This window comes from Rhineura floridana, chromosome 3 (genome assembly GCF_030035675.1).
Source record: "Rhineura floridana isolate rRhiFlo1 chromosome 3, rRhiFlo1.hap2, whole genome shotgun sequence".
Classification (NCBI taxonomy): domain Eukaryota; kingdom Metazoa; phylum Chordata; class Lepidosauria; order Squamata; family Rhineuridae; genus Rhineura; species Rhineura floridana.
In genome coordinates this window covers 1,332,644-1,359,063 of record NC_084482.1, presented here as the reverse complement: position 1 = coordinate 1,359,063, position 26,420 = coordinate 1,332,644, and the positions used below count along the sequence as shown (strand labels likewise).

The window sequence follows — 26,420 nt, the reverse complement described above, 5'->3', positions numbered from 1 at the left end:
AAACGGCTACGAGGGGGGAGGAGAAAGAGGAGGAGTTAGCGATGATGACGATCATTCCGGAAGTGACGTTAGCGAGAAAGCGGATGTCTGTATAGAAGGAGGCAAAGCAGACAGGCCTGTGGGAGTAACAGTGCCATGGTGGATTACAGCGTCTGGGACCATATCGAGGTGTCCGATGATGAAGACGAGACTCACCCCAATATCGACACACCCAGCCTTTTCCGATGGCGGCACCAGGTGAGGAGAGAGCCGTCCACGCTCGGCCCCGCCCCGCCCCTAGGTCGGCCCTAGCTGCCTCCTCAGCTGCCGCCTCGATCTTGGAACGGCGTGGAGGAGGAGGAGGAGGAGGAGGAGGAGGGCGACCCTGACCCTGACCCTGACCCTGACCCTAGAAGGCAGCGCGGTGTGTGAAACTTCTACAGGTGTAGCTTCTGTCCCTCGAAATCACAGTCGGGGGAAAATGCTCCCGTACCCGTAGAGTTTCTGCCTGTCATCGCCCCCTGGTAAAAAGAATGGGATGTATTGCTCGAAGTCAAACACTGCCTTGCTGTTCTGATAAATTCAAGCCCCTGAAATCTCCTGCACTTCCATTAGCTTTAGAAACCCCTACTATTATTTCGTTGCCGTTGTGAGAACTCCCGCCCAGAACAATTACACAAAGTGTATCCACCTTCTAAAATGCTGTATTGAGTTGTAAATTAACATGTTTTAATAAACAATGATGCAAATCTGATTAAGAAATATGTGAAGAACTGTAAGTGAACAAACTTGATATAAATCAATCCACTCTGATTAGAGGCGTCTAACTTTTAGTTAATCATCTGTTTTTCAACTGATTGGCTGCAATAAAATCCATTTGTGTACTACCTAAACTTCAAAATGCCTTTCTGAGAAAGCTTTTATCTTTTTAAATGTTAAGTTACTCCTCATTTAAAGGTATATCAAAAGTTGTTTTTCATCACTATCACAGTACCAAAAAAGAAGCAAAACAGCACACAAAAAGTGTGCTCTTAGTCCACAATTCCAAACAATTAAAAGCTTTTTTTATCAACCAACTAAAGTCAACATTAATATTTATGTAGCACAATACATGTACACAGTGTTTTACAGAATAAAAATAAGATAGCACCCCCATATCCAAGGAGTTTACAATCTAGAATTTGACTCAGCAGAAGAAACCAAGGAAGAGATAACAGCAAGAAAATATATTCAGTTCAATTGTATTTACTTAGTTTGGGCTTAAAAGGATCGTGCTAAATACTCAAGAAAAAGTGGGTTTGACAGGAGAGAGGCAGCATACAACCTGAAAGTCCAGAACTTCCAAGAAGCATGAGTTTGTAGTTAGGCTGGGCAGAACCATTTTCATGAGATGAAACACTGAAATGAATGCCCATGTTTGACTGTTGGTAACCCAATGTGTATGATTGTGATGGAAATGGAAATGGGCTGCCTTCAAGTTGATCTCGACTTATGGCTACCCTGTGAATAGCATTCTCATGGTAAGCAGTATTCAGAGGGGGTTTACCATGGCCTCCCTCTGAGGCTAGTCCTCCCCAGCTTGCTAGGGCCTGCTCAGCTTGCCACAGCTGCACAAGGCAGCCCCTTCCTTGTACACAACTGTCAGCTGGGGGGCAACTGGGCTCCTTGGGACTATGCAGCTTGCCCACGGCTGCACAGGTGGCAAGGGCACGTAACCCCTGAGCCACTCACTATGGAGGTGATCTTTAGCTGGCCCTTGACACCCAGGAGACGCGAGTGGGGATTTGAACTTGCAGACTCTGGACTCCCAGCCAGGCTCTTAATTCATTTTTATGAGACTGTAAATGTAGGTTTAGCATGTTTGTAATTATATTGAATTCAGTGAGAGAAATTTACTGTTTTATTGCGGATGTACTCTCGGATGTACTCTCGGAACCTCTTGCCATCATCTTTGAGAAATCCTGGAGAACAGGAGAGGTGCTGGAGGATTGGAGATGGGCAAACGTCGTCCCGCTCTTTAAAAAGGGTAAAAAAGAAGATCCGGGGAATTACAGGCCGGTCAGTCTAACTTCAATACCGGGAAAGATATTAGAACGGATAATAAAAGAGTCCATTGGCAACTATCTAGATGACAATGCTGTAATTAGTAGGAGCCAGCATGGGTTTGTCAAGAAAAAATCCTGTCAAACTAATCTCATCTCTTTTTTTGATCGGGTCACTAGCCTAGTAGATGGTGGAAATGCTCTAGATGTCATCTATCTAGATTTCAGCAAAGCGTTTGACAACGTCCCCCACGACCTTTTGATTAGCAAACTGGTCAAATGCGGACTACGTGGAAATACTGTCAGGTGGATTCACAACTGGTTGGAAAACCGTACTCAAAGAGTGGTCGTTGGTGGCTCTGCTTCGGACTGGAAGGAGGTTTCGAGTGGAGTGCCACAGGGTTCTGTCCTGGGGCCGATACTCTTCAACATTTTTATCAATGACTTAGATGACGGGGTGGAGGGAAGCCTTATGAAGTTTGCGGATGATACGAAACTGGGAGGGATAGCTAACACAATGGAAGACAGGAATAAAATCCAAAGGGACCTGGATAGACTAGAAAATTGGGCTGAAATTAATAAAATGACATTCGATAAAGACAAATGCAGGATTGTGCATTTAGGCCACAAAAACAAAATGCATGGGTACAGGATGGGAAATACCCAGCTTAGCAGTAGTGCGTGTGAGAAGGACCTTGGAATTGTAGTGGATCGCAAGTTGAATGTGACCCAGCAGTGTGATGCTGCAGCAAAAAAGGCAAATGCAGTTTTGGGATGCATAAACAGAGATATAGTTTCCAGGTCGAGGGAAGTAATAGTCCCACTATATTCTGTATTAGTCAGGCCTCATCTGGAATACTGCATTCAGTTCTGGGCGCCTCATTTTAAGAAAGATATAGACAAGTTAGAGCGGGTTCAGAAGAGGGCGACGAGGATGATAGCCGGTATGGAGAACAAGTCTTATGAGGAAAGGTTGAAGGAACTTGGCATGTTCAGTCTGGTGAAGAGAAGGCTGAGGGGTGACATGATTGCACTCTTTAAGTACCTGAAGGGCTGTCATATAGAGGAGGGTACAGATTTGTTCTCTGCTGCCCCACAGGGTAGGACTAGGTCTAATGGTTTTAAGTTGCAGGAGCGTAGATTCAGATTGGACATTAGAAGGAACTTCTTGACAGTAAGGGCAGTTCGGCAATGGAACCGACTGCCTAGGGAGGTGGTGGGATCCCCTTCGCTGGATGTCTTCAAGCAGAGGCTGGACAGCTATAATAATAATAATAATTTAATGTGTCGCCTCTCTGGCCAATGGCCTCTCTAGGCGACGTACAAATCAGTAGTAAATGCAGCACAATAAAATACACATAAAATACAATATAACAAGGAAACTATAAATAGGAATGATAACAGTTCAGAGTAATAGGCAATTAGTCCTGAAAATTAACCCTCCCCGGAAGTCCCAAAGGCCTGTCTGAAAAGCCAGGTCTTCAAGGCTATGCAGAATACGTTCAGGGAAGGGGCATGGCGGAGATCAAACGGGAGGGAGTTCCAGAGAGTGGGGGCCGCCACTGAAAATGCCCTCTCTCTAGTCCCCACCAACCTAGCTGTTTTAGTTGGTGGGACTGAGAGAAGGCCCTGCGTGGCTGATCTTGTCGGGCGGCAGAATTGGTGCATAATATCTGCGGGAGATGCTCTAGCTGTGGATTTCCTGCTGTGAGCAGGGGGTTGGACTCGATGGCCTACAAGGCCCCTTCCAACTCTAGGATTCTATGCTTCTATTAAATGTTTAAAAAATAAAAAAATCAATTTAAATAAAAAATCAGATTATTTTTTTAAAGTACTGGGTTTTATCCAGTCTGCCTAATATTTATCCCCAAATAAACCAATATGCCAAAAGAAACAAATAATTTAGTTCATTTAGTATTGTAGATGATACTGCATATAAAACCCTTCACTCTTGCATGTCTGCATCCTTGACAGGTGGTTCATCTGTATAAAGTCCAAAAGCATGTGGACAATGCCAAATCACTACATGTTGTTCAGCATAGTTTGCATTGTGTTGTTTCTGATACTGGCAAAAGTATGCGGACATGAACTTAGAGGCCTCCCAAAATCAATAGTTATGATATGCTATATGTTTCTGCAACTCTCAAACATCTCACAAGTAACTACCCACTCATAAGAAGCCTCCTCTAACACATTTTGTGCCTTTCCTTTATGAACATGGCTGGTTTTCAGCCAAATAAGAAAGTGGAAATCATATTATCCTACCCTAGTTGGCGTCTGCCCAAAAATAATTTGGGTTTTGTATTATGGGCCTATTATGGAAATACTTAATAAGGTTACTGTTTTCCATATGGGAGTGAGTACATTTGGTGTCCAGAAATCATACAGCCATAAAGAATAAATGCCAAAGATATTCTAAATGCCTTGGTATTTTCAGCAGCTCAAATTGTTCCAGTTTCTAGACTCCATTTATAGTCTCAGAAGGCAAGCAGCCCTACCTGTATTAAGACTAATATGTGTTTGCTGCTTTCTAACGAGAAAGTAGAGCAAGTTAAAACGGCAAGAGTGAGCCATAGTTAAAGGCAACCTCACACCAAAAATCCTAGCTTCCGCTATTCATAGCGCATGAGGTCAGACGAGATGATCATCTGTTCTGACCTATGTAGGCTGGGGAATTAATCCCACTAGGCTAAAAGCGTATCTTTTACACACAGGAGCCTCTGTCTAAAGCTTTGCAAGCATGAGCTTCATGTAAAACGCTTGGATTTTGGAAAGGCATATCAAGGAGAGGTTGGTTATTGCAAAAAGAGCCAAGGTCTTGAAATGGTAAATACATGATGACTGTCCCATTTCAAGGAAGAATTACCTCATGCTGCTGCCATGTTTACATTTTGTTTGCCCACTTTAGTTGTAAAACTCTTACATTTGTAATTATGTCTCCTTCCTGTACTGCTAGGAATAGAGGTCCCCATTCCCTTGTAGAGACAAGAATTTGTCAAATGGCATGATGTTGCCTTTAAAACTATGCTTTATTCACTATTTTAACTTCTTCTTGTTCCTCCTTAGAAACTGGCAGACATATTAATCTTAATACTGGCAGGACGGCTTGCCTTCTGAAGCTGCATGAGGGAAGGCTAGAAATTAACAGTTTGAGCTGCTGAGAATACCCAGAGTTTCAGTTACTGGTTTCGTTGGCATTTAGTCCCTGTGGTTGTACACACTGCTTGAAATAATGTAGGCCAATGTTCAGTGAGTGGCATTTTTGGGGATCATATGGAACAACTCCCATATGAAAAATAATATCTGCCAAGGGCTTTTGTTCAGGACACCAGTAGTAAAATTATAGTTAAATAAAATTTAGTGAAAAGATGGGCACAAAATGTCTTATTTGAATGTTTAAGCAACAGTGTCCTCAAAAAAAAAAAAAGGTACTGGTGAGGATTGTAAAGAACTCTATCTGGGAGGACTTAATTACTTTGAGCAGTAAATTCGTGATAAAATGCTAGGATGAATGCACCTTTTGCAAACATGATGTAGTCGACCTGTGAAAGAAAATGTAGATTCTACAGCCAGAGCTTACTCTTCAAAGGATTAAATAGTACCCTTTGGCAGTTTCAAGACTAACATACTTATTTGTGGCATACGTTTTCACGGAGCCCATTATGTCTTGCATGAAGTGTTGTCCTGGATTGTCAGATATGGAGACACACAGATGGGTATACTGCAAGCAGTAACAATAAATCTGTGATATTTTGATACAGAAACAAAATGTGTGCAAGATCAGAATTAGTGGCTCATTAGCAATAGCAATCACTGTTGATATTGCTGTATTTTTTGCTATGGTGGGAAAGATAACTGATAAATCTGCATTGAATATCATGAAATTTGCTGATAAATACTAGTTCAGCAATTTGATGATGGAATTCTCCTTTGACATCTTCCTGTTGTTGAAGTATGATGACTTGAAGATCAGGATTAAGATTAGTATTCTCCCACTAATTACTGAGTACTCCCACTTGTGATATCGGATTTGTGTCAGCAATGCTTGGAAAGCATTGCGGTCTCCCTGCCTGGTCTGCACAACTCCCAGTGACCACCAAAGCAGCTGGGCACAGAGTCAGGCCAGGGATCAAGGTTAGCACAATTGGTGGCTTTGGATCGCTGTGACTCCCAAACGTCTCAAGTGACAAACAGCTTGTGTTGAATTGTAGTGGAAGAAGAGCACTAAGGCTTAGGGGAGAGGCAATGTAAGTCTCTGTCCACAGAGGACTGCTGCGTGCTGTAGCTGGACAAGCAGATGGCTGGAGTGCTGGTGACTGAGCAGATAGCTTGGGATATTGCTGCCATCTCTGCCACCTAGAGTGCCATCCCAATCCTTGCTATCAGGAAACAAACCTGTATGCAAATTCTCTAGCTTGCTTTGCAAAGACAATGTAGTGTATTTTTGTTGGTGGCAGAGGCTCAGATGTCCATTCTGGCTGCTCCACCAACCCTCTTTGTATGGCGCTCAGTGGGAGAGAGAAGTTGTTTGTAGGTATGTGGGCAGCAACTGCTTCCGCTGCCTGCCTTCTTTGTGTGGCACACATTTATTAATACCATTGCAGTTTATTTATATACCACTTTTTTGCCAAAAGGCTCCCATGATGAACATGTTAAACCTAATATGCAGTAGAATACAATAAAATGCATTAATCATCAAGCGAAACAGTACATGACAGCAAAAGCCCAACATAGGAGGGCCAAAAGGGAGACTTCTAAAACTAGAAGATGAAAGGGTGCTCTTAACAGCCCTATTTCCTACACACTTGGAGGCTAGAATCCTGAACAGACAATGATACATTCTCAAAATGCTTATTCCAGCTAGAAGAATTAAGGGTGGTCCCACTAACCCCACCATCCTGTTCTAACTATTCAAGGTGAACAACTAATCTGTGTAACTAATTGCCAAAGAACCTTTTAAAAAACAAAATCCAAAAATAAAAATTCTAATACTCACAATATTAATGGTTGCCACAAAAAGAAAAAGTCCCTATACCTTGCTTTCTGAACAGTTGCAGTCCCCCAGAAACTTAGGATAAGTTTATGTGGTGTGGTGGAAATGGAAAATTGCTCATCAGGCTGCAAGCTGCAGGCTAAGAGCCAAAGGTCATTAGCTTCCATTGTTCAACAGCTTTATGTTACCTTGCAGAGAGGAGAAAACAATTGGGAGATTTAAAAAAAAAATTAAGTACGTCAGCTGTACTGCAGTTGGGGTGATGGGGGGGAGAGAGACTTTGTCTCTTGTTTCTGTGTCAGCTAGCCTTTTTGTGAAGTCCAGTTGACAGCTCTAATCTAAACTAGAAGTGAGGTATGCTTCCTTTTGTATTAAAAGATGCCAGATGGCTATATTTCATACAGGTAACTTGGTATGGCTCATTCTGGGTTGGAGGTGTCCCAATATTAGCTTGAAATACTAAAGAGAGTGAGTGTGTGGTACCAGGGAACCTCAGTTAGACTATACAGATTGAATAGAACCTGTTTTCCAGGCCCGAATCGAGAGGATGGAACAGTTTCAGAAGGAGAAAGAAGAAGTGGACAAAGGGTGTCGGGAGTGCAAGCGGAAGCTAGCTGAGTTTCAGAAGAAGATAAAAGAGCTTGAGTTGGCCAACGAAGATAGCACCAAAAGTGAGCTGCAAAGGCTGCAGGCTGAAGCACAGCAACTCAAGAAAGAAGAGAAGACCTGGGAAGAGAAGGTGGAGGATCTCAGGAAGAAGGAAAAGAACATGCCTTGGAATGTGGACACTCTCAGCCGAGATGGCTTCAGTAAGGTGGGTCTAGTCACTATCCAGCTTTAATGGATATATACTTATTTGCTATGGGAAGACTCAGTGTGACAAGCCTTAAACTAAATTACGTAAATCACACAGATTTGCCCCTTTGTAGTCCTCAGATGACTTTTTCCACAAACCCAAAACTCAGGATGTGCAATGGTAATTTCAAAAGCAAGTTAAAAATCTTGTTTAAGATATAACTTGGGATCCGGTTACTTGAACCCTTTCTCCCGTGTAGACGTGCCCAGACATTATTAAGATCTTTAGGGGAGGTGCTTCTGGTAGTGCTGCAGCCATCTAAGATACTTTGGGAGGGCTGTCTTGATGGTGGTGTTCCATTTACGGAACTCCCTTCCCTCTGAACTTTTCACTTGGGCATTTGCCGGACATTAGTGCCTATGCCTGTTTTTTGGTTGCTGAGAGTGATATGTCATATTTATGTTTTGTTGTATATGTTGTATATTAATTTTTTATGTCGCTCACTCTGGGATTGCTATTGCAATGAAGAATTGGTAATAAATATTTAAAATAAAACCTATGGTATTTCATAGGACATTTTATAACAGACATTTTATAGATAAAAATGGCTAGGATTCAAAGAACCATGAACCCACTGGGCATTTCATCTTTGTTTTTCTCGAACAGCAGTCCCTTCCATGCCACATCGCAAACTGTTTCTGAAATGGAGAGCATTTCAAAAGCATTTTGTGACATGACATGGGATGCTGTTTGGTTGAAGAAGATGGTTCTCGCTGGGTTAGAGCAATCCCCTTGCTGGCATAACTCTTTCCCTTTATGGCTGATTAAGGCAGCTAGAGGAGGCTTAGTTAAGAGGGGTACAGACCGCCAGGACTTAGACTCCAGTGTTATAGCAGGTGAATCAAGCGAGGTATCCAGAGCACAGCCTTGTCCCTATTTTTTGGATGAGTTTCAGTTGGTGCAGCTTGAGGACGTTGACAAGGTGCTTGGACAGGTTCATGCAACCACTTCTGTGCTGGATCCTTGCCCTTCTTGGCTAATAAAAGCTAGCAGGGATGGAACAGCCGGCTGGGCCAGGGAGGTGATTAATGCCTCTCTGCGAGAGGGGGTGGTCCCTGGCTGCCTGAAAGAGGCGGTAGTGAGACCACTCCTGAAGAAACCCTCCCTGGACCCAGAAAATCTTAATAACTATAGGCTGATAGCAAATGTTCCATTCCTGGGCACGGTCCTGAACGAGTGGTTGCGGGCCAGCTCCAGACACTCTTGAATGAGACCGATTATCTGGATCCATTTCAGTCGGGTTTCAGGCCTGGTTTTGGCATGGAAACAGCCTTGGTCGCCCTGTATGATGACCTTTGTTGGGAGAGAGACAGGGGGAGTGTGACTCTGTTGATTCTCCTTGATCTGTCAGAGGCTTTCGATACGATCGACCATGGTATCCTTCTGGGGACACTGGCTGAGTTGGGAGTGGGAGGGACTGCATTGCAGTGGTTCCGCTCCTACTTGACAGGTCGCCTCCAGAAGGTGGTGCTTGGGGAACATCGGCACCCTGGACTCTCCAGTATGGGGTTCTGCAGGGGTCAATTCTGTCCCCCATGCTGTTCAACATCTACATGAAACCATTGGGTGCGGTCATCCAGAGCTTTGGAGTGCGTTGCCACCAGTATGCTGATGACACGCAGCTCTATTTCTCCTTTTCATCTTCTTCAGGTGAGGCTGTCAATGTGCTGTGACAATGGACTGGATGAGGGCTAATAAACTGAGGCTCAATCCAGACAAGACTGAGATGTTGCTAGTGGGTGGTTCTTCTGACTGGATGGTGGATGTCCAACCTGTCCTGGATGGGGTTGCACTCCCCCTGAAGGAGCAGGTTCGTAGCTTGGGGGTTCTCCTAGAATCATCTCTGTCACTTGAGGCTCAGGTAGCCTCAGTGGCACGGAGTGCCTTCTACCAACTTTGGTTGGTGGCCCAGCTAGGTCCCTATCTGGACAGGGATAACCTGGCTTCAGTTGTCCATGCTCTGGTAACCTCTAAATTAGATTACTGCAATGCACTCTACGTGGGGCTGCCTTTGAAGACGGTTCAGAAACTGCAGCTTGTGCAAAATGCAGCAGCCAGATTGGTAACAGGGACCAGACGGTCCGAACATATAAAACCGATTCTGGCCCGCTTGCACTGGCTGCCTTTATGTTTCCGAGCTCGATTCAAGGTGCTGGTTTTGACCTATAAAGCCTTACACGGCTTGGGACCACAATACCTGATGGAACGCCTCTCCCGATACGAACCCACCCGTACACTACATTCAAGATCAAAGGGCCTCCTCCGGGTGCCTACTCCGAGGGAAGCTCAGAGAATGGCAACAAGGGAGAGGGCCTTCTCAGTGGTGGCCCCCAAATTATAGAATGATCTCCCTGACGAGGTGTGCCCGGCACCAACACTGTTATCTTTTCGGCACCAGGTCAAGACTTTTGTCTTCTCCCAGGCATTTTAGCATGTGTTTTATACTGTTTTAAATTTTTTAATTGTGTTTTAAATTGTTTTTTAAAAGATGTATTTTAAATTGTATTTGTTTTTAGTTACTGTAAACCGCCCAGAGAGCTTCAGCTATGGGGCCGTATACAAGTATAATTAATTAATTAATTAATTAATACATAAATAAATAAATACATACATACATACATAAAGAGAATGGTAAATGCCTCGTTAGAAGAAGGTGTAATTCCATGCAGCCTGAAGATGGCTGTTGTCAGATCTTTTTTTGAAAACCGGCCCCCCACAACTTTGTCTGGGTTCCACAATGTTGGATAATTTCTGACCAGTTTCAGATGTGCTGTTCCTGGGTAAAGTGCGTAGTGATGTCTCACTCAATGTCTTGGATGAAGTGGATTATCTGGACTCATTTCAATCTGACTTCAGACCAGATTTGGGGACTGAGACAGCTTTGGTTGTCTTGGTAGACAAAGGGAATACATCCTTGTTGGTTCTGCAGGACCTCTTTGCAGCCTTCGATATCATTGTCTGTGGTGTTCTTCTGGTTTGCTTAGCTTATGAGGCTCAGAATCTTAATACCTCAAGGGCTGCCACATGAACCAACTCACACCCTGCATTATTCATCTGAGAAGAATTGTGGAATGCTCTCCTCGGTGTAGTATACCGGGCACCATCATTATCTATTTACCTTCCTTTTTACCTGGGCTTTTGGCCCTTAATTTGAAGGGTTTTAGGTACCAATGGCCTCTTTTGATGTGGTAGGTCTTGCAAGACCTGTCTTTATTTGTACTGATCTATTTTTAGTTTGTGTTATGTTTGCTTTAATGGGTGTGTTATAATTGGTTTTAATCTTATTATTGTAAGTCTCTTTGCTTTGCAAGGAAAGCGACTAATAAATAATAGTAATAATTCCAGTTTCCATCAGCCCCAGTCAGTGTTGCTGATGGTTAGGGATGATGGGAGTTGTAGTCAGCAACATCTGGAGTAGGGCTGTGTGCCGGATTCAGCTGAGGCCCAAGCCAAATCGGACACATCCAGACATTTCAGGTCCTCAGCCAAGGTGGGTTCTGACAGCCATGCATCACTATGGGTCGGATTCAATGACTCAGAGCCGCTTAGGGCTGTCAGGCAGGGCATCAGGCAGGAAGAAGAGGCAACCACAATTCTACTTCCTGCCTCATGAGCAGAGGTGGTGATTCTAAGGGTGCAGGTGCTGGCTTGCAATAAGCTTTTCTGCAGGAAAACCCTTTTCAAAAACAACATATTGTAGGATAAATTGACCCCACTCTCAGTTGGGGGGGGAGGAGACTTTGTGTGTCCCCTTCTCCCCTCTGTATGTTTAATTAGGGTTTTTTACATTAATTAACCATGTGTCCCCCTACCCTGATTTGGGAGTGGCTCTGAGTTGGGATAGCAGGCCCTGGTCAACACAGAGTGGGTCAGCCTGATGTCCCCTCCTCTGGATTGGAGCCATGGGGGGGAGTGTGTACAGCCCTAATCTGGAGGGTTGAGGTTCTTGATCCCTGATCTACCTGGAACCACTTGGAGACATCACTGGGGATTTTGAATTCAGAGTCTTTAGTCAGCGTGAAAATGCAGTGGACTGTCAAAAGAGAAATGGAGCCTACTGCATTTCTAGCCTGTGCAGTTTTTTTACCAGCCTTCTTTTTACTCAGTAAAAAGCAGGTGAGTAAAACATTTTGCAGGCAAATAACATTTGGGGGCTTAGTATTAGGGCTTCTCCAAGGCCTCTTGTGGGATGAACATCTTTAGAAAATGCTGTTTAACTCTCTTGTGGATGAAAGTGAGCTCTGCAGAAGTATTTGTTACCTCCTAGGTCCTGGGATAGCATCCCAAATGGTGGATCTTCTTCCCAAGTAGTTAAATTGAGGGAAGCAAGAATGGGAATCTGGTCTTAGAAATGTCCTGGAATGGACCTATTTGTTACAGCCCCAGGTTATTATGAGTAGAATTCTAGGTCCTGAACCTGTCTGTTTATATCCCACCCTTCCTCCCAGAAGGAGCCCAAGGCACCAACCCCCCTCCCACTGAAAGCACTTTAAACGTCTTAAAAACAAAAGACATTAAAACATATTAAACAAAACATCTTTTATGTTGTTGTTATGTGCCTTCACGTCGATTAAGACTTATGGCAACCCTATGAATCAGTGACCTCCAAGAGCATCTGTCGTGAAGCACCCTGTTCAGATCTTGTAAGTTCAGGCCTGTGGCTTCCTTCATGGAATGAATCCATCTCTCATTTGGCCTTCCTCTTTTTCTACTCCCTTCTGCTTTTCCCAGCATTACTGTCTCTTCTAGTGAATCATGTCTTCTCATTATGTATCCAGAGTATGATAACCTGAGTTTCATCATTTTAGCTTCTAGTGATAGTTCTGGCTTAATTTCTTCTATCACCCAATTATTTGTCTTTTTTGCACTCCATGGTATGCGCAAAGTTCTCCTCCAACACCACATTACAAATTAGTTGATTTTTAACATAATAAAACAAAACATCTTAAACATCTTCTTAAAAAAAGCTTTAAAAACATTTTAAAAAACAATTCCAACACAGATACAGACTGGGATAAGATATCTACTTGAAAGGGTTGTTGCAGGAGAAGGTCTTCAGTAGGTGTCAAAAAGGTAACAGAGATGGTGCCTGCCTAATATTTAAGGGGAGGGAATTCCAATGTGTCAATGCCACAACACTAAAGTCCGCTTCCTATGTGTGCAGAATGGACATCCTGGTAAGATAGTATCTGCATCTGCAGAGCTCAGTGATCTACTGGGTTAAGATAACTAAACTAATTCCATATACTATCCACTAAATGCTTTACAGCAGTGATGGGCAATTTGTGGCCATCCAGATATTGTGGAAGACTCTTAATTCCGATCCACCTCAGCCAGCATGATCAGGGATGATGGGAATTGTAGTGCAACAACTTCTTCATCCCTGGCTTACTGAATTGCTTTAGGTGTACAGTTGTCCCTGATCTTTTAATTAATTTATTAAAATTATATCCCACCCTTCCTCCCCAAAGGAGCCCAAGGCTGTACTTTTGAAGCTGCTTTGTGTGTCAATTTTTTTGCTGGAGCCTTCCTTTTTTATTGGTATTCCAGTTCTATTCTGATTAGCAAGCTATGATTTGCAATGATATTCTGATTAGCAAGCTAGCTAAATGTGGGCTGGATGGAACAACTATCAGGTGGATCCACAGTTGGCTCCAGAACCGTACTCAAGGAGTGCTTATCAGCTGTTCCTTCTCAGACTGAGCGGAAATAATGAGTGGGGTACCACAGGGCTCAGTCCTGAGCCCTCTTCAACATTTTTATTAACGACTTGGATGAGGAGGTACAGAGCATGCTTATCAAATTTGCAGATGATACAAAGTTGGGGGGCATAGCTAATACCGTGGAAGACAGATTGTGAAATTTGATTTTAGATTGTGATGCTTTTGTATTTTCCTGTATTTTATTGTATTTATGTTCATCGCCCAGAGAGCTATTGCTAGTCGGGCGGTATATAAGTTTTAAAAATAAATAAAATAAATAAACATTCAAAGGGACCTTGATAGGCTGGAGCATTGGGCTGAAAACAACAGAATGACATTCAACAGAGATAAATGCAAAGTTCTACACTTTGGAAAAAGAAACCAAATGCACAGTTATAAGATGGGGGATACTTGGCTCAGCAGTACGATATGAGAGAAGGATCTTGGAATTGTCGTTGATCACAAGCTGAATATCAGCCAACAGTGTGATGTGGCTGCAAAAAAGGCAAATGCTATATCAGGCTGCATTAACAGAAGTATAGTTTCCAAATCATGTGTAGTATTAGTTCCCCTCTATTCAGCACTGGTTAGGCCTCATCTTGAGTACTGTGTCCAGTTCTGGTCTCCGCACTTCAAGAAGGATGCAGACAAACTGGAACAGGTTCAGAGGAGGGCAACAAGGATGATCAGAGGACTGGAAACCAAGCCCTATGAGGAGAGACTGAAAGAACTGGGCATGTTTAGCCTGGAGAAGAGAAGACTGAGGGGAGATATGATAGCACTGTTCAAGTACATGAAAGGTTGTCACATAGAGGAGGGACGGGATCTCTTCTCGATCGTCCCAGAGTGCAGGACACAGAATAATGGGCTCAAGTTGCAGGAAGCCAGATTTCGACTGGACATCAGGAAAAACTTCCTAACAGAGCCATACGACAATGGAACCAATTACCTAGAGAGGTAGTGGGCTCTCCGACAGTGGAGGCATTCAAGAGGCAGCTGGACAGCCACCTGTCGGGAATGCTTTGATCTGGATTCCTGCATTGCGCAGGGGGTTGGGCTTGATGGCCTTGTAGGCCCCTTCCAACTCTCCTATTCCAATATTTCTATTATTGTGTTTCGCCTATCCTGCCCACTCTGTGTTGGTTCGGCCACCCTTGACTGCAGTGAGGTTACGGTTGTGGCTCTGACTTGCCTCCTTTGTTGTAGAGTGTCTTCAATGTCAAGGGTGAGCAGCAGGATGAGGAGTCTGAAGAACAGAAAGAGAAGAAGCATAAAACATTTGTGGAGAAGTATGAACAGCAAATCAAACACTTTGGTAAGTTAAAACTGTGCACTGATCCGAGTGTATTCTGGGTTACACGCTTCTTTTTCTATGGCTAGAAGCACGTAGGATCCGTGGGTCCAGCGGCTGACACAGTCTTTATGGATTGATGCTTATTTGCAGTTGGGTAGATTCAGTGTGACTGCTGGAACCTGCAGTCATGCGTATCAGGAGCCATTCAGTATTTGTACTCAGTATGGTGTCTTTGTTTCTTTTGCATGCAGGAAGGCAAGGTAGCCAAACATTTATTAGTTCAGTGCTCGTGACCCTCTTCAATATGGTCAGATAACTCTCACTGTAGTTAGGAGACTGTGTATAGAATCCTGACTGGTCACTAGGACAAACGCAGAACTAAATACGGGGGTGGCATGTTCCATGCCCCAACTTGTCCCCATATTTTACTACAATCTCTTCTGGTCCACCTATACTAGGGGGACAAGGCTACATCTTAATGTTTGCCTGTCATAGAATTGGATTAGACCGTGTTCTGGGATGGGAGATAGTGTGGAAATCAACATAGCCATGTGGCTGATCCCTTGTCATCTACAGGCTATTGCAAGAGGTAACTGGATCTTTGCCTGGTAATTGCTTACCCCTTCCTAGCAGAGTCTGCATGCCATGATAACAGCAACAGAGTGAGTCAGTAGGAGTGGTCAGTAGTCCAGTTGGCAGCATTGGTTGGATTGGGGGCTGCGAATTGCCAGCTCCCACCCTGTCAGTAATACATTGGAGGAATGTATCTAGAAAAACAAGGACATGAGGATGTAATATTCCATGAGCGGCTTACTTATGGAGCTCTTCTGGATCCCATGATGATGATATGCAAGCATCTGTTTTACTCATCCTGATGTTTGCCTTCCCCCTTGAGTTGCGAAGTTCAAAACAGAAGCGTTCTGAAGGACACAGTCTGCTGACTATTCCGGAGTAAATGAATTCTGCCTCCAGTGGCTGAAGTAGTTTACTCTTTTCTTTTTGAAGATTCTGTTTAGCTCTCCGGTGCTTTTACCTACTGTGAGCTCCTTAAAAATTTGGCACAACTTCTTTCATTACCAAAAGTAATGATTTTTATTTTTTGTAATGAAGACATTTTTACATTAGCATTTGAAGTGAAGCTGAAGGTACTTTGCTCATATATAGTGGCCGGGTTTGCATGTAAATCTAAACAGCAATTTTGCATTATGTGCTTGAGCCTTAGGGCTCATGTGCTGCCCTCCCTTTCTCCAGCTCAGCCTTGAGGAACAGTTTGGATACTTTTGCTCTGGTTTTCAACTAACATCTTGCTTGTTTTGTCCAAAACAGGGCAAAATCTGTTTAGTGTTTCCCTCAAGCAGGGTTAACATCTCACTATAGTTTGTCCTGGTTCACACATAGCAAGTAACTGTGGTTAGTCAAAAGTGGATGCAAAAGCTTCTGATTGCCTCAAAGTCATCCTTGGTGAAGAGAGAGGAGGGGAACATTTGAGCCCTTGCCAAGGGTTGCTCCTTTAGTTCTAAACTGGCTTAGTGCTGCTTTTGAACACAGCCCTACATGTCAAGGACTAACAATCACATTTTGCATTGAGGACTGTGATCACACAAAGGCAAGCCATTCATCAGTCCTTTTTTTAGGGCTGATGTGGAACAAGTTTCTTATATTTAAGAATAGTCCTGCTAGATCATATAAAAATAGCGATAAGGCCTTGCTGCCTGCAGACCTTATGTGAACATCTGCGTCCAGTGTTCAGGTTGTATAAAGTGGGCATTAGAAATAAGAATCCTTTGCCCTGGTTCTCATTGGCCATATACAGTCTTCTTTAATACTCTTTTTATCTATGATATAACTTTAATATTTATTTTTATTTGATGATTATTATTATTTGATTTATATTTATGCATGTTCCCAAGTCAAAAAAGCTATTTCCTTTCCCCTCCATCACAATCCTGGTTGCCCCAGGTGCTTCTCCTGCTGAACACAAGTTAGTTGTTCCATGTTATCTAGCTACAAAATGTCAGAGTTCTTTATAGTGCTGTCATTTGTGTGCCAGTCCAAAAGCCTGGTTAGAAAAAATGTTCCCCTTGGAAACTATCTGACTTGATGCTGCCACTCTTCTGTTTCAAAGGAATGCTGCGGCGCTGGGATGACAGCCAGAAATGTCTGTCTGATCACCCATATCTTGTGTGTGAAGAAACGGCCAATTATTTAGTCATCTGGTGTATTGATCTGGAAGTAGAAGAGGTGAGCGGAACTGATGTAACTACTCCAGAAGCTGCAGTGGAAAAGGCTGAGGACTGCCGTTCTAATAGAATACATTGGTGGTTTGGCTCACTGAAGTGTGTGGAGAGCAACAGTGGCTTCTAAAGACACCTAGTGCAGGGCAATCCTGTCTGGCCTTCAAGTAACTTGTGTGTAGTAACCATATAATTCTGTAAATTCTATCGAACTCCCTCTGTTCATTAGAAAAAACAAAGGGTTTTTATGACTCAATGTAGGACTTAAAAGAAATGAGGACAGTTTGTTGTTTTTTAGAAATGTTAGTGACTGTATGGCAAACCTCCCTGTATTTATTTCAGATGTTATGATATCCAAATGTTGTTTATTTATCAAAGGATATATATACTGCCCTCTCGCAAAACATCAGGGCGGTGCACAGCAATATAACATTGATTTTGAATACTTGGATCTAGCTTATATACTAGCAGTGCTTTTCCTTCAACCTGCAGCAGTCACTTGGTGCAGTTTAATAGCTGGCTACTTTGTAAACAGCTAGCATGGTTCTTCTGCCACATTTAACAAGGTTGCCTGGCCCTGCTTTAATTTTCTCCTGCCTGTGGAATTATTTCAGCTGTCATTTTGTATCTGGTATGGTAGCAGCTTGGGTCTTGCTGAGCCAGCTCACTGTCAGCTATATGCCCAGAGAAAATGCTGACTAGAGATAGCCTCATGAATTTGTTAAAAGACAATGCTGAAGCTTTATACAGCCCTGAGATCTGGAAGGAACAGGGTGGCCAGAAAGGCAGAATGCTGTAGGCTTGATAAACATGGTTCTGGGCCATCAGGCATCCTAGGATGTAGCCTTGGGAGCCTGAAGCTGAGATGGGGGAGAGGCTTGGGAGTGAGTTTCAGGGATAGATAATGTGGATGCCCTTCTTTTTGGGCCAGGCTCAGACAGATTTGATATTGAGGGTGTGTGTGTGTCTTTAAAAGTGCAACTGTTCTTCTGTCACCTTTCTCAGAAACACGCCCTGATGGAGCAGGTGGCGCATCAGACCATAGTGATGCAGTTCATCCTGGAGCTGGCCAAGAGCCTGAAGGTTGACCCCAGAGCATGTTTCAGGCAATTCTTTTCTAAAATCAAGGTAAGACTATTGCCCAGGTAATGGAGGAAAACCTTCCCTTGAATCAGAGATAGGGAAATGGATCTGGCTGGTGGGCCAGATCCTTATCCACCTCACCCACCCCTGAAAAATTTTGACAGGTGAGCAGGACCACCCACCTGGGCTCATAATGACATCAGGTGATTGAAACCGTAACAGTTCAAAGGAGGTTGCTGTAACCACTGATCAGTTGATTGGTGGTTACAGCAACCTCCTTTTGAATATGAATTTTTAACACCAATCAGTTGCTTGGTACTAGTGTGCCTTCAAAGAGGCACCCTGTGATCACCAATCAGCTTTGTTGTTGTTGTTATGTGCCTTCAAGTCGATCACGGCTTATGGCGACCTTATGAATCTTTCGAATATATTCATAGGGTTTTCATGGTAAGAGGTATTCAGAGGTGGTTTACCATTGCCTTTCTCTAAGCCTACAGCACCCAGTATTCCCAGGCGGTGTCCCATCTTTATCAGCCGTTATAGGCAGCCGTGTTAAATCTGCTGAGGGAAAAATGCTTCTAAAAGGGGAGCATTTTCCTCTCTGCAGATAAAGCAGTTTGTATTCAAAGCACCAGCTCCTTGAAGATAAACTGCTTCCTCTCGAAAGAGAAAAATGCTGTTTACAAATGGAGCATTTTTTGTTTCCATTGGAAGCTATTTAAAGTGCTGGAGGAGGCAACATGCTTCTGAATACCAGTTGCTAGAAATCGCAGGAGGGCCGAGTGCTCTTGTGCTCAAGTCCTGCTTGTGGGCTTCCCGTAAGCACCTGGTTGGCCACTGCAAGACCAGGATGCTGGACTAGATGGGCCGCTGACCTGATCCAGCAGGCTCTTCTTATGTTCTTATGTTATGTTCGATCTACACTGGCTTCCAGTTGTTTTCCAGGCCCAATTCAAGGTGTTGGTATTAACCTTTAAATCCCTATACGGTTTCGGCCCAGTTTATCTGACGGAGCGCCTTCAACGCCACCAATTATGCTGCCCGACAAGATCAGCCACGCAGGGCCTTCTCTCAATCCCACTGACAAAAACAGCTAGATTGGCGGGTACTAGAGAGAGGGCATTCTCAGTGGTGGCCCCCACTCTTTGGAACTCCCTCCCACAAGATCTCCAGCATGCCTCTTCCCTAAATGTATTCCGTAAAGCCTTAAAGACCTGGCTCTTTCATCAGGCCTTTGGGATCTCCGGGGAGGGTTAATTGCTATGAATGAAATGCCTCCTACCCTGTTTTAATATTGCTGCTGCTGTATTGTTCTTATAGTGTTTTTATATTGTATGTTGTATTTTATCTATTGTGTTTTAACTGTTTTGTACGTCGCCTAGAGTGGCCATTGGCCAGATAGGCGACACAGAAATTAAATTTATTATTATTATTATTATTATTATTATTATTATTATTATTATTATTATTATTATTATTAACTCCCTTGGCTGCACTAGGGAGTTCCCAGAGGGAAAGCCAATCACAGCTGCTTGTCAGGGCTTTGGTTGTGGGGAGCTCATTTCAAGCACAGACTATCAGCTGATCCACAGGTGGGTTTGTCTTAGCAAAAAAGGCTGGTGGGCCAAATGGGGAGGCCAAGTGGGGTTTACTAGTCTCTGAATAGTAGTCACTTTTGGCTGACTCACCTTACATGCTATCATTGCAGAGCCAGCAGGGTAACACTAAACTTCCTTTTCTTTTTCTTAGCGAAAGCTCTGTTGCAACTGATGAGTTCTAAGTGAAGTCCAGCTTACACCTCACATGTCCTGGAATAATTATTGGCAATAGCTTGCTTAGCTTAGAAAACTTGCTTCCTCTGGCGGTTTACCAGAGTGCTACATTGAATATACTTGAGAAGTCATGGGTGGGCATTTTATAGGCAAAATAAGCAAGGCATGAAGGGGTGGTTTGGACAGAGCAGCTTATTGTGATCCTCTGTTGAAGGGCAAGGTATCAGTTCAATACCTTGTTCTCATGGTGCGTTGGTGTGTGTGTGTTTGTGTTTTCTCCTGTTTGCCACCTTTTCAAATTCCGTCCAGACTGCTGACCAGCAGTACATGGAAGGCTTTAATGATGAACTGGAAGCCTTCAAAGACCGGGTCCGGGGCCGAGCGAAGGCACGCATTGAGAGAGCCATGAAGGAGTATGAAGAAGAAGAACGGCAGAAGCGGCTGGGGCCTGGAGGCCTTGACCCTGTGGACGTGTATGAAGCACTCCCATCTGTGAGTAACTCAGGAAGCTGCTGTGTAGCTGATGCTTCTAACTACTCAGAAATTAGTTACATAAAATAGACACTTTTGTTTCACTATGCCTCTGTGTGCATATGCTTATACCAGGGATGGCTAACTTGTTTTGGGCCTGAGAGTCGCATTCATCCTTGACCTACTCTCTTGGGGGCGGTGGGTGAGCATGCAAAGTGGTGGGTATGGCCACAGGATACTTTCCCATACAGGCACACAGCCTCATCTCCTCAGCTGTTGCATGCACATCACCTTTTCCCAACTCATAAAATGAGCAATCTGATGACTGAGGTGGTGGTGGGCAATTTTCATCTCCATCAGGATGCTGGATCGAGCAGAGAGGTTTAAGTTTCTCTTCCCACCCCAGTGCTGAGTCTGCTTCATTTCCCCCCCTTATTGCTACTGCCACCAAAATCAGTGGGGTCTATGGAGCTCAGAAAATAATTGTTTGGGGAGGTGGGTATGGCCCTCAGACCAGGGATTATCCACCCCGGCTTATATTGATTTTTTTAACCCTATGTTAGCCTAGGGGCTCTAACCATTTGTATTCTTATCTAGCTGCCACTGTGCGACAGAAACTCTTAATCTAGCTATCTAAATATTCCTCCACAGGAAACTCTTCTACAGTCATGCCCTTGCTTGGGAGTATTTGGAGCAGAGCAATTCCTTGAGGGATCAGATTTGCAGCATGTCTGATTCCGTTGGCTCATACTCTGGTGGAGCTTCAGGTTCTGCAGATGAAGGGATATTGATATATGAAGTTGTCTTGTACTTCCTACTATAACTGCCATTAGCTCCCCCAAGTTCTTAGGCAGAAGTTCTTCCCGGCTCAGCTGTCTGAAATCCTTTTAACAGGGGATGCCAGTAATTGAACCCGGGATGTTCTTCTTGCAAAGCTTGCAAGAACTTTGGATAGCCTCTGCTGTTCATGCGACAGGATTACTGTGAAACTTTTCATTCCTTCCCATGTATAAACACTTGCACACACTCTATCTGAATGTGTGTGCTTTGGAGGGGCTTCTCTTGTCTGGTTGGAGGCTCTTGTACAGATGCTATCACAATGGTCTGATGTGCATTCTCCTAATTTATTAATTGATGGAGCTGGCGTGCAACTGTCAGCCTGTGATTGATTGACAAAGTAGTGTTAGGAATGGGTTGCTTGCCGAAACGGATCCCCTTTGCTAACTATACTACCATTTCTTCTTCCCAGGAGCTCCAGAAATGCTTTGATGTGAAAGATGTGCAGATGCTTCAGGATGCTATCAGCAAAATGGATCCTGCTGTGAGTATCCTCAGAGTTGGGTTAAGGATTAGACTTGGAACTGTGCATCTAGATTGGTCTAGGAGATGTTAGTTTGTGTTTTTATACACACAGATATACATTGCTGCTCATCCCTGCTCCAAGGCTTGGAGACATGTTTACACCTCTGTCACAGTTGCTAATTAGCTTAATTCCCTCTCTGCCTTGGAAATCTAAAGTTTCTGTAATTTTCCCAACAACCCACTTTGGGAATTTTGTACTGTTACAACTACTTGTTTGTATTATTTGTACTAATAATAGCATACTGCAGGATCCTGATCAACAAAGATTCTGTAAACATTAATGACCTTACAGTACAGACCTTGGCCCCATTAGCTGTGTTTGGTTCTCTGTTTAAATCTGGCATTGCATCCTGGCTCTAAGCCTCAAAACCTTGTAAGCTACTGAAATACAGGAATACCTCTCATTAACGTACTCAATGGGACCAGAGCGAGTACGTAAACCGAAAATGTCCTTAAAGTGAAGCACTACCTTTTAAAACTCTTTTTACCTCTCCTTCATGCGGAGCCTCAAAGCCCTGCGCTAAAGCCTCTGCTGCTGCACTGCCGTGCCTCTCAGCTGATCGTGATCGCGCCTCCCAGCTGATCTGTGGCGGCGCGATCGCATCTATTTCCAGCCCCACGCACCGTTAAGTGTCCGTAAGTGTGAAGCAAGTGTACGTAAACAGGGGCATGGTGGAGTATGGAGTATGTCCGTAAAAGCAAGTGTACGTTAAGTGAAGGTCCATATAGTGGGGTATTCCTGTAACCACCTGTGTGTTTACATTAGGAATCAGACATGGGGAAAATGTCTTTATCCTTCTAATTAAAATGTCCCCCTTTGAACCAAAATTTCCCTTAAGCGTAGAACCACTGAGAGGAATGTTATCATCACTACTTTAGCAATAAATCCATCCCAGTTGAAGCTTCCCTTTTACTTGTGAAGCATTCCCAGCACCAGCGGTCAGCCAAGTGAGGCCCTGGCTAAGGGCCCCTCCTTAGGTTGGAAAGATGGAGCTCTGGCTCCACAATCCACACCATGCAACCCCCCCCCCACAGGTGGCATGGGTTTAAATAATTCCGCCCACCCCACCTACCTCCTGTGTCAGTACATTGCATGCTGCACGTGCATGCCTGCCATCATTTAGGATGGCAGTGGGGGAGTCCCTAAAGGGTTGATGCCCCCGATGACATCTTGTGTGATGCCAGGTGTGCGCTGATGTAGGTCAGTAAGGCAGGTGGCCTACTTAAGCCCTATGCTAACTGCATCAGGAGAGGTTGTTTGGGAGTATGATGCTGCAGGCCTGGGGCAGGCTGGTGCCAGACCTTCTGTGAAGCACCCGCTGTTTGTTGTGAGTGTACCTCATTCCTATTGCATCTTTTGCCCTTGGAAACTCTACTGCCAATTTGTTAAAACTACTTCCCTTAAAGAGTATTATTGAAGCCCAAGGTCCTGCTTTATTTTCTAACCTTTCATTTTACAATAAAATACGTTCAGAGAGTCTTGCTTAGTAACAGATGAGCTCCTCTCAGCTCAGTTTGGAATCAGAATTTAATCACTTTCATTGCAAACCCTTTTTAAAAGCTTGTCCATTTTCCAAGAGATCTCTCCTAGTTTGTAATGTTAGCCCATCTGCTGCTGATGTTGTGCAGACAATATGCAGTATTGCGTTGCCTTCCAGGAAATTGTAGTTTTGGCTAGATACCGCATATATGGCTCAAATATTCCTCTAGTCTAGGGGTGGTGAACCTGTGGCTCTCCAGATGTTGCTGGGCTATACCTGCTATCATCCCTTATTGCAGCCTTTCCCAACCAGTGTGCCTCCAGATGTTGTTGGACCTCAACTCCCATCAGCCTCAGCCAGCATTGCCAATGGTCAGGAAAGATGGGAATTGTGGTCCAACAACATCTGGAGGCACACTGGTTGGGAAAGGCTGCCTTATTGACTAGGAATGATAGAAGTTGGCAGGCCCTGAATGTTTTGAACAGGCATTTAATTTACAAAATATTTTGCAATTTACATGTCTGTTCAAAAAATTCAGCTAGTTTCAGAGTAATCAGTGTGCTGTTCAGTAAAGGTAAGGGATGAACCTTAGAGAATTTCTGTGCATGTGCCTATGAAGCAGTTGGCTTTGGGTGCTAGGTCTGCTGAATGCTGACAGCAACGCTTGTGCAGAGTTACAGCTTTAAGTTCTGCGTTGGAAAGAACACCTGAGAAAAATAGTGCTTGATTTGTAATACAGATATTATGAGCTGGATAAATATGTATGCTGAACCAGGTAATTGTCAATTTTGGTGCTATCTGTTGGCTGTCTCTATTACTACCTTCCTCCCTGACTACATTTATGCTCTTTAAAAACAACAACAACCTCTTTATGTGTTCCAAGCATTCTGTTAAGCTTTAGGTTATAACGGTCATTTCCATTGCTTAGAAGCTCAAAGTAGGCCCCAAGAATTCATTCAAGTTGTTAGGCCATCTAAAATGCAACATGCATATGATCCTGAAGCGGAATGTGTGTTGTTTCTCATTGTAGGAAGCTAAATACCACATGCGGCGATGCATTGATTCTGGCCTGTGGGTGCCAAATGCCCGAACAGCAGAAGGAGCAGGAAAGGATGACAAGCCAGAAGGTGTCTATGAGGAATTTAAGAAGAAGAGCTGTGAAGAAGACAAAGGGAACCATTGAACCAGATGTCTTTAAAGCAGATTGCTCCTGTCAGCCTCTGTCCCTTATTTCTTTTACACCAAACTGTTCAGCGTTGATGTGCTTTTACACACTTCATGAAGTATATGAGCTGCTTCCTGACTGGCTCTTTTGCTCACCACATCGAAACACACCAAGTCCTGCAGAATTGTCAGGAAGCTGTAGGGAGCCCCAGTGTTACATTTTAGGGGACGGCATGCGGCACAGTGCAGGCTCACAAGGGCTTGGCGTAGCAATTCCACCTTCTCTGTCTTGTGGTAATGCCAGTTGGTGTCATAGTTACAAAACTGCTGTTATATCTTTTTGTTTGGCAAGCAGTTAAGGCTATTGAGCAAATAAAAAGATTGAAATAGCTGAGTGGAATGGAGTCAATGGGCACAATGTGTCTCTTCACTTGGGAGTCAAACCATTCATTTTGTTATTGTTTAGTTCCAGGTCAAGATTGACTGCAAGGAACAGGTGAGGGTGCATAGTCCAGTGGCAGAGCACATGTAAGGTCCAAAGTTTAACCCCTGGCATTCTCCAGTTAAAGGTTCTTGGATGGTAGGGCTGGAATATTGAGAGAGCTGCCGGGCAGTCAAATTAAGCAGTACCAGGCTAGATAGATCTGAATCAGTAAAAAACAGCTTGTGGTACATATCCTGAGTTCCAGTTTGGGCCAGTAAAGGCTTGATAGCTGATTTTGGACTTGTCTAATGACATATTTCTGATGTGCAAAGTGTGGTGGGGCAAGATAACATGTCTAATTTTGGTACTTCCCAATCTGTTAAGAGCTACCTGTAGAACCCATGGAACCTGCTTCTCCTTGCTCTGCATGGCACCCTGCAGACATCTCTACCACAGCCTTGCTGTAAGGAAACTTGCTTTTAGCTATTTATTTATTTATTGCATTTCTGTAACACATTTTTTCCAAGGAGCTCAAGGTGGCATACATGGTTCTCCCTCTTAATTTAAACCCCACAACAACCCTGTGAGGTAGGTTATGCTGAGAGACAGCGACTGGCCCAGGGTTACCCAGTGAGCTTCACATCTGAGTGGGGATTTGAAACCTGGTCTTCCAGGTACTAGTCCAACACTACCCATTATACCACACTGGCTCTCATATGCATATCTTGTCCTTTTAAAAGGTCAAAGTTTAGAAATATAATGCTTCAAACATCTATAAGAGCAACAGAGACTGAGTATTCAACCATAGGGAGGAAGTTTACAGTGCATAGACAGGCCGTTTTCTACCCTTCTAGTTCTCTTCAGTCTGCCACAGTGAACTGGAGCCTTAGGTTAAGAGGCTTTCATCCTGTCTACACTTTCCCAACTCTTGAAATAGCAAAACAGAGAACATTTGGCTACCCCAAGATGTGCAACAATTCTCTCAGATGCTGGTTTTATGTGCTCATGTGTCATTCTAATTGAGACTGGTGGGTGTAATATCAAGTCAGTATTTTAATTGAATCCTTATTCTGAACAGATAATTGATTTTTTTGCTTCATTTTTGTTCTGTTTGTGTCCAACAGCTGGCTTCAAATAATGGTTCATATGGCTTGGGCTAAAAACCTAAAATAAAGATTCAGTCTGGTTCTTGGTACAGGCTGTGTTCAGCCAGCCTCTGCTGCTAACCTAGTGGGAACATGGATTTGGGAAGACCAACCCCCTTCAGCTCAACATCATTCGTTGGAATAAATTGTATTCTTGCTTAAATACATTGTAAACAACTGTTTAGCATTCTACAAAACTTGCAGACCAAAATAACCAGCTGCTAGCACTCCCATGGGGTTTCATACCATAGGACAAGGACTGTAGGCCACTATAGATGCCTGCAAGTTTAGCTACAGGGAATTAAGTAGCTGTTTTGAAATAGAAGCATATTTTAAGTTGTATTGGACATTTTGGGGGGAGGTTGAATATAGATCATATAAATTAATTTGGCAGATCAGTATGGTCATTTTATAAATG

At 43.7% G+C, this 26,420-nt stretch overlaps 1 protein-coding gene across 1 annotated transcript; it reads left to right on the top strand.

The window, feature by feature from the left end:
• The first annotated feature begins 44 nt into the window (after positions 1-44).
• CDC37 (cell division cycle 37, HSP90 cochaperone) lies at positions 45-24,822 on the top strand. Its single transcript, XM_061613766.1, has 8 exons — positions 45-237; positions 7,547-7,828; positions 14,779-14,887; positions 16,992-17,107; positions 18,106-18,228; positions 20,265-20,447; positions 21,676-21,747; positions 24,300-24,822. The coding sequence occupies exons 1-8, from the start codon at positions 136-138 to the stop codon at positions 24,450-24,452; spliced, it is 1,140 nt and encodes a 379-aa protein (XP_061469750.1). The 5' UTR covers positions 45-135; the 3' UTR covers positions 24,453-24,822.
• Positions 24,823-26,420: the final 1,598 nt, after the last annotated feature.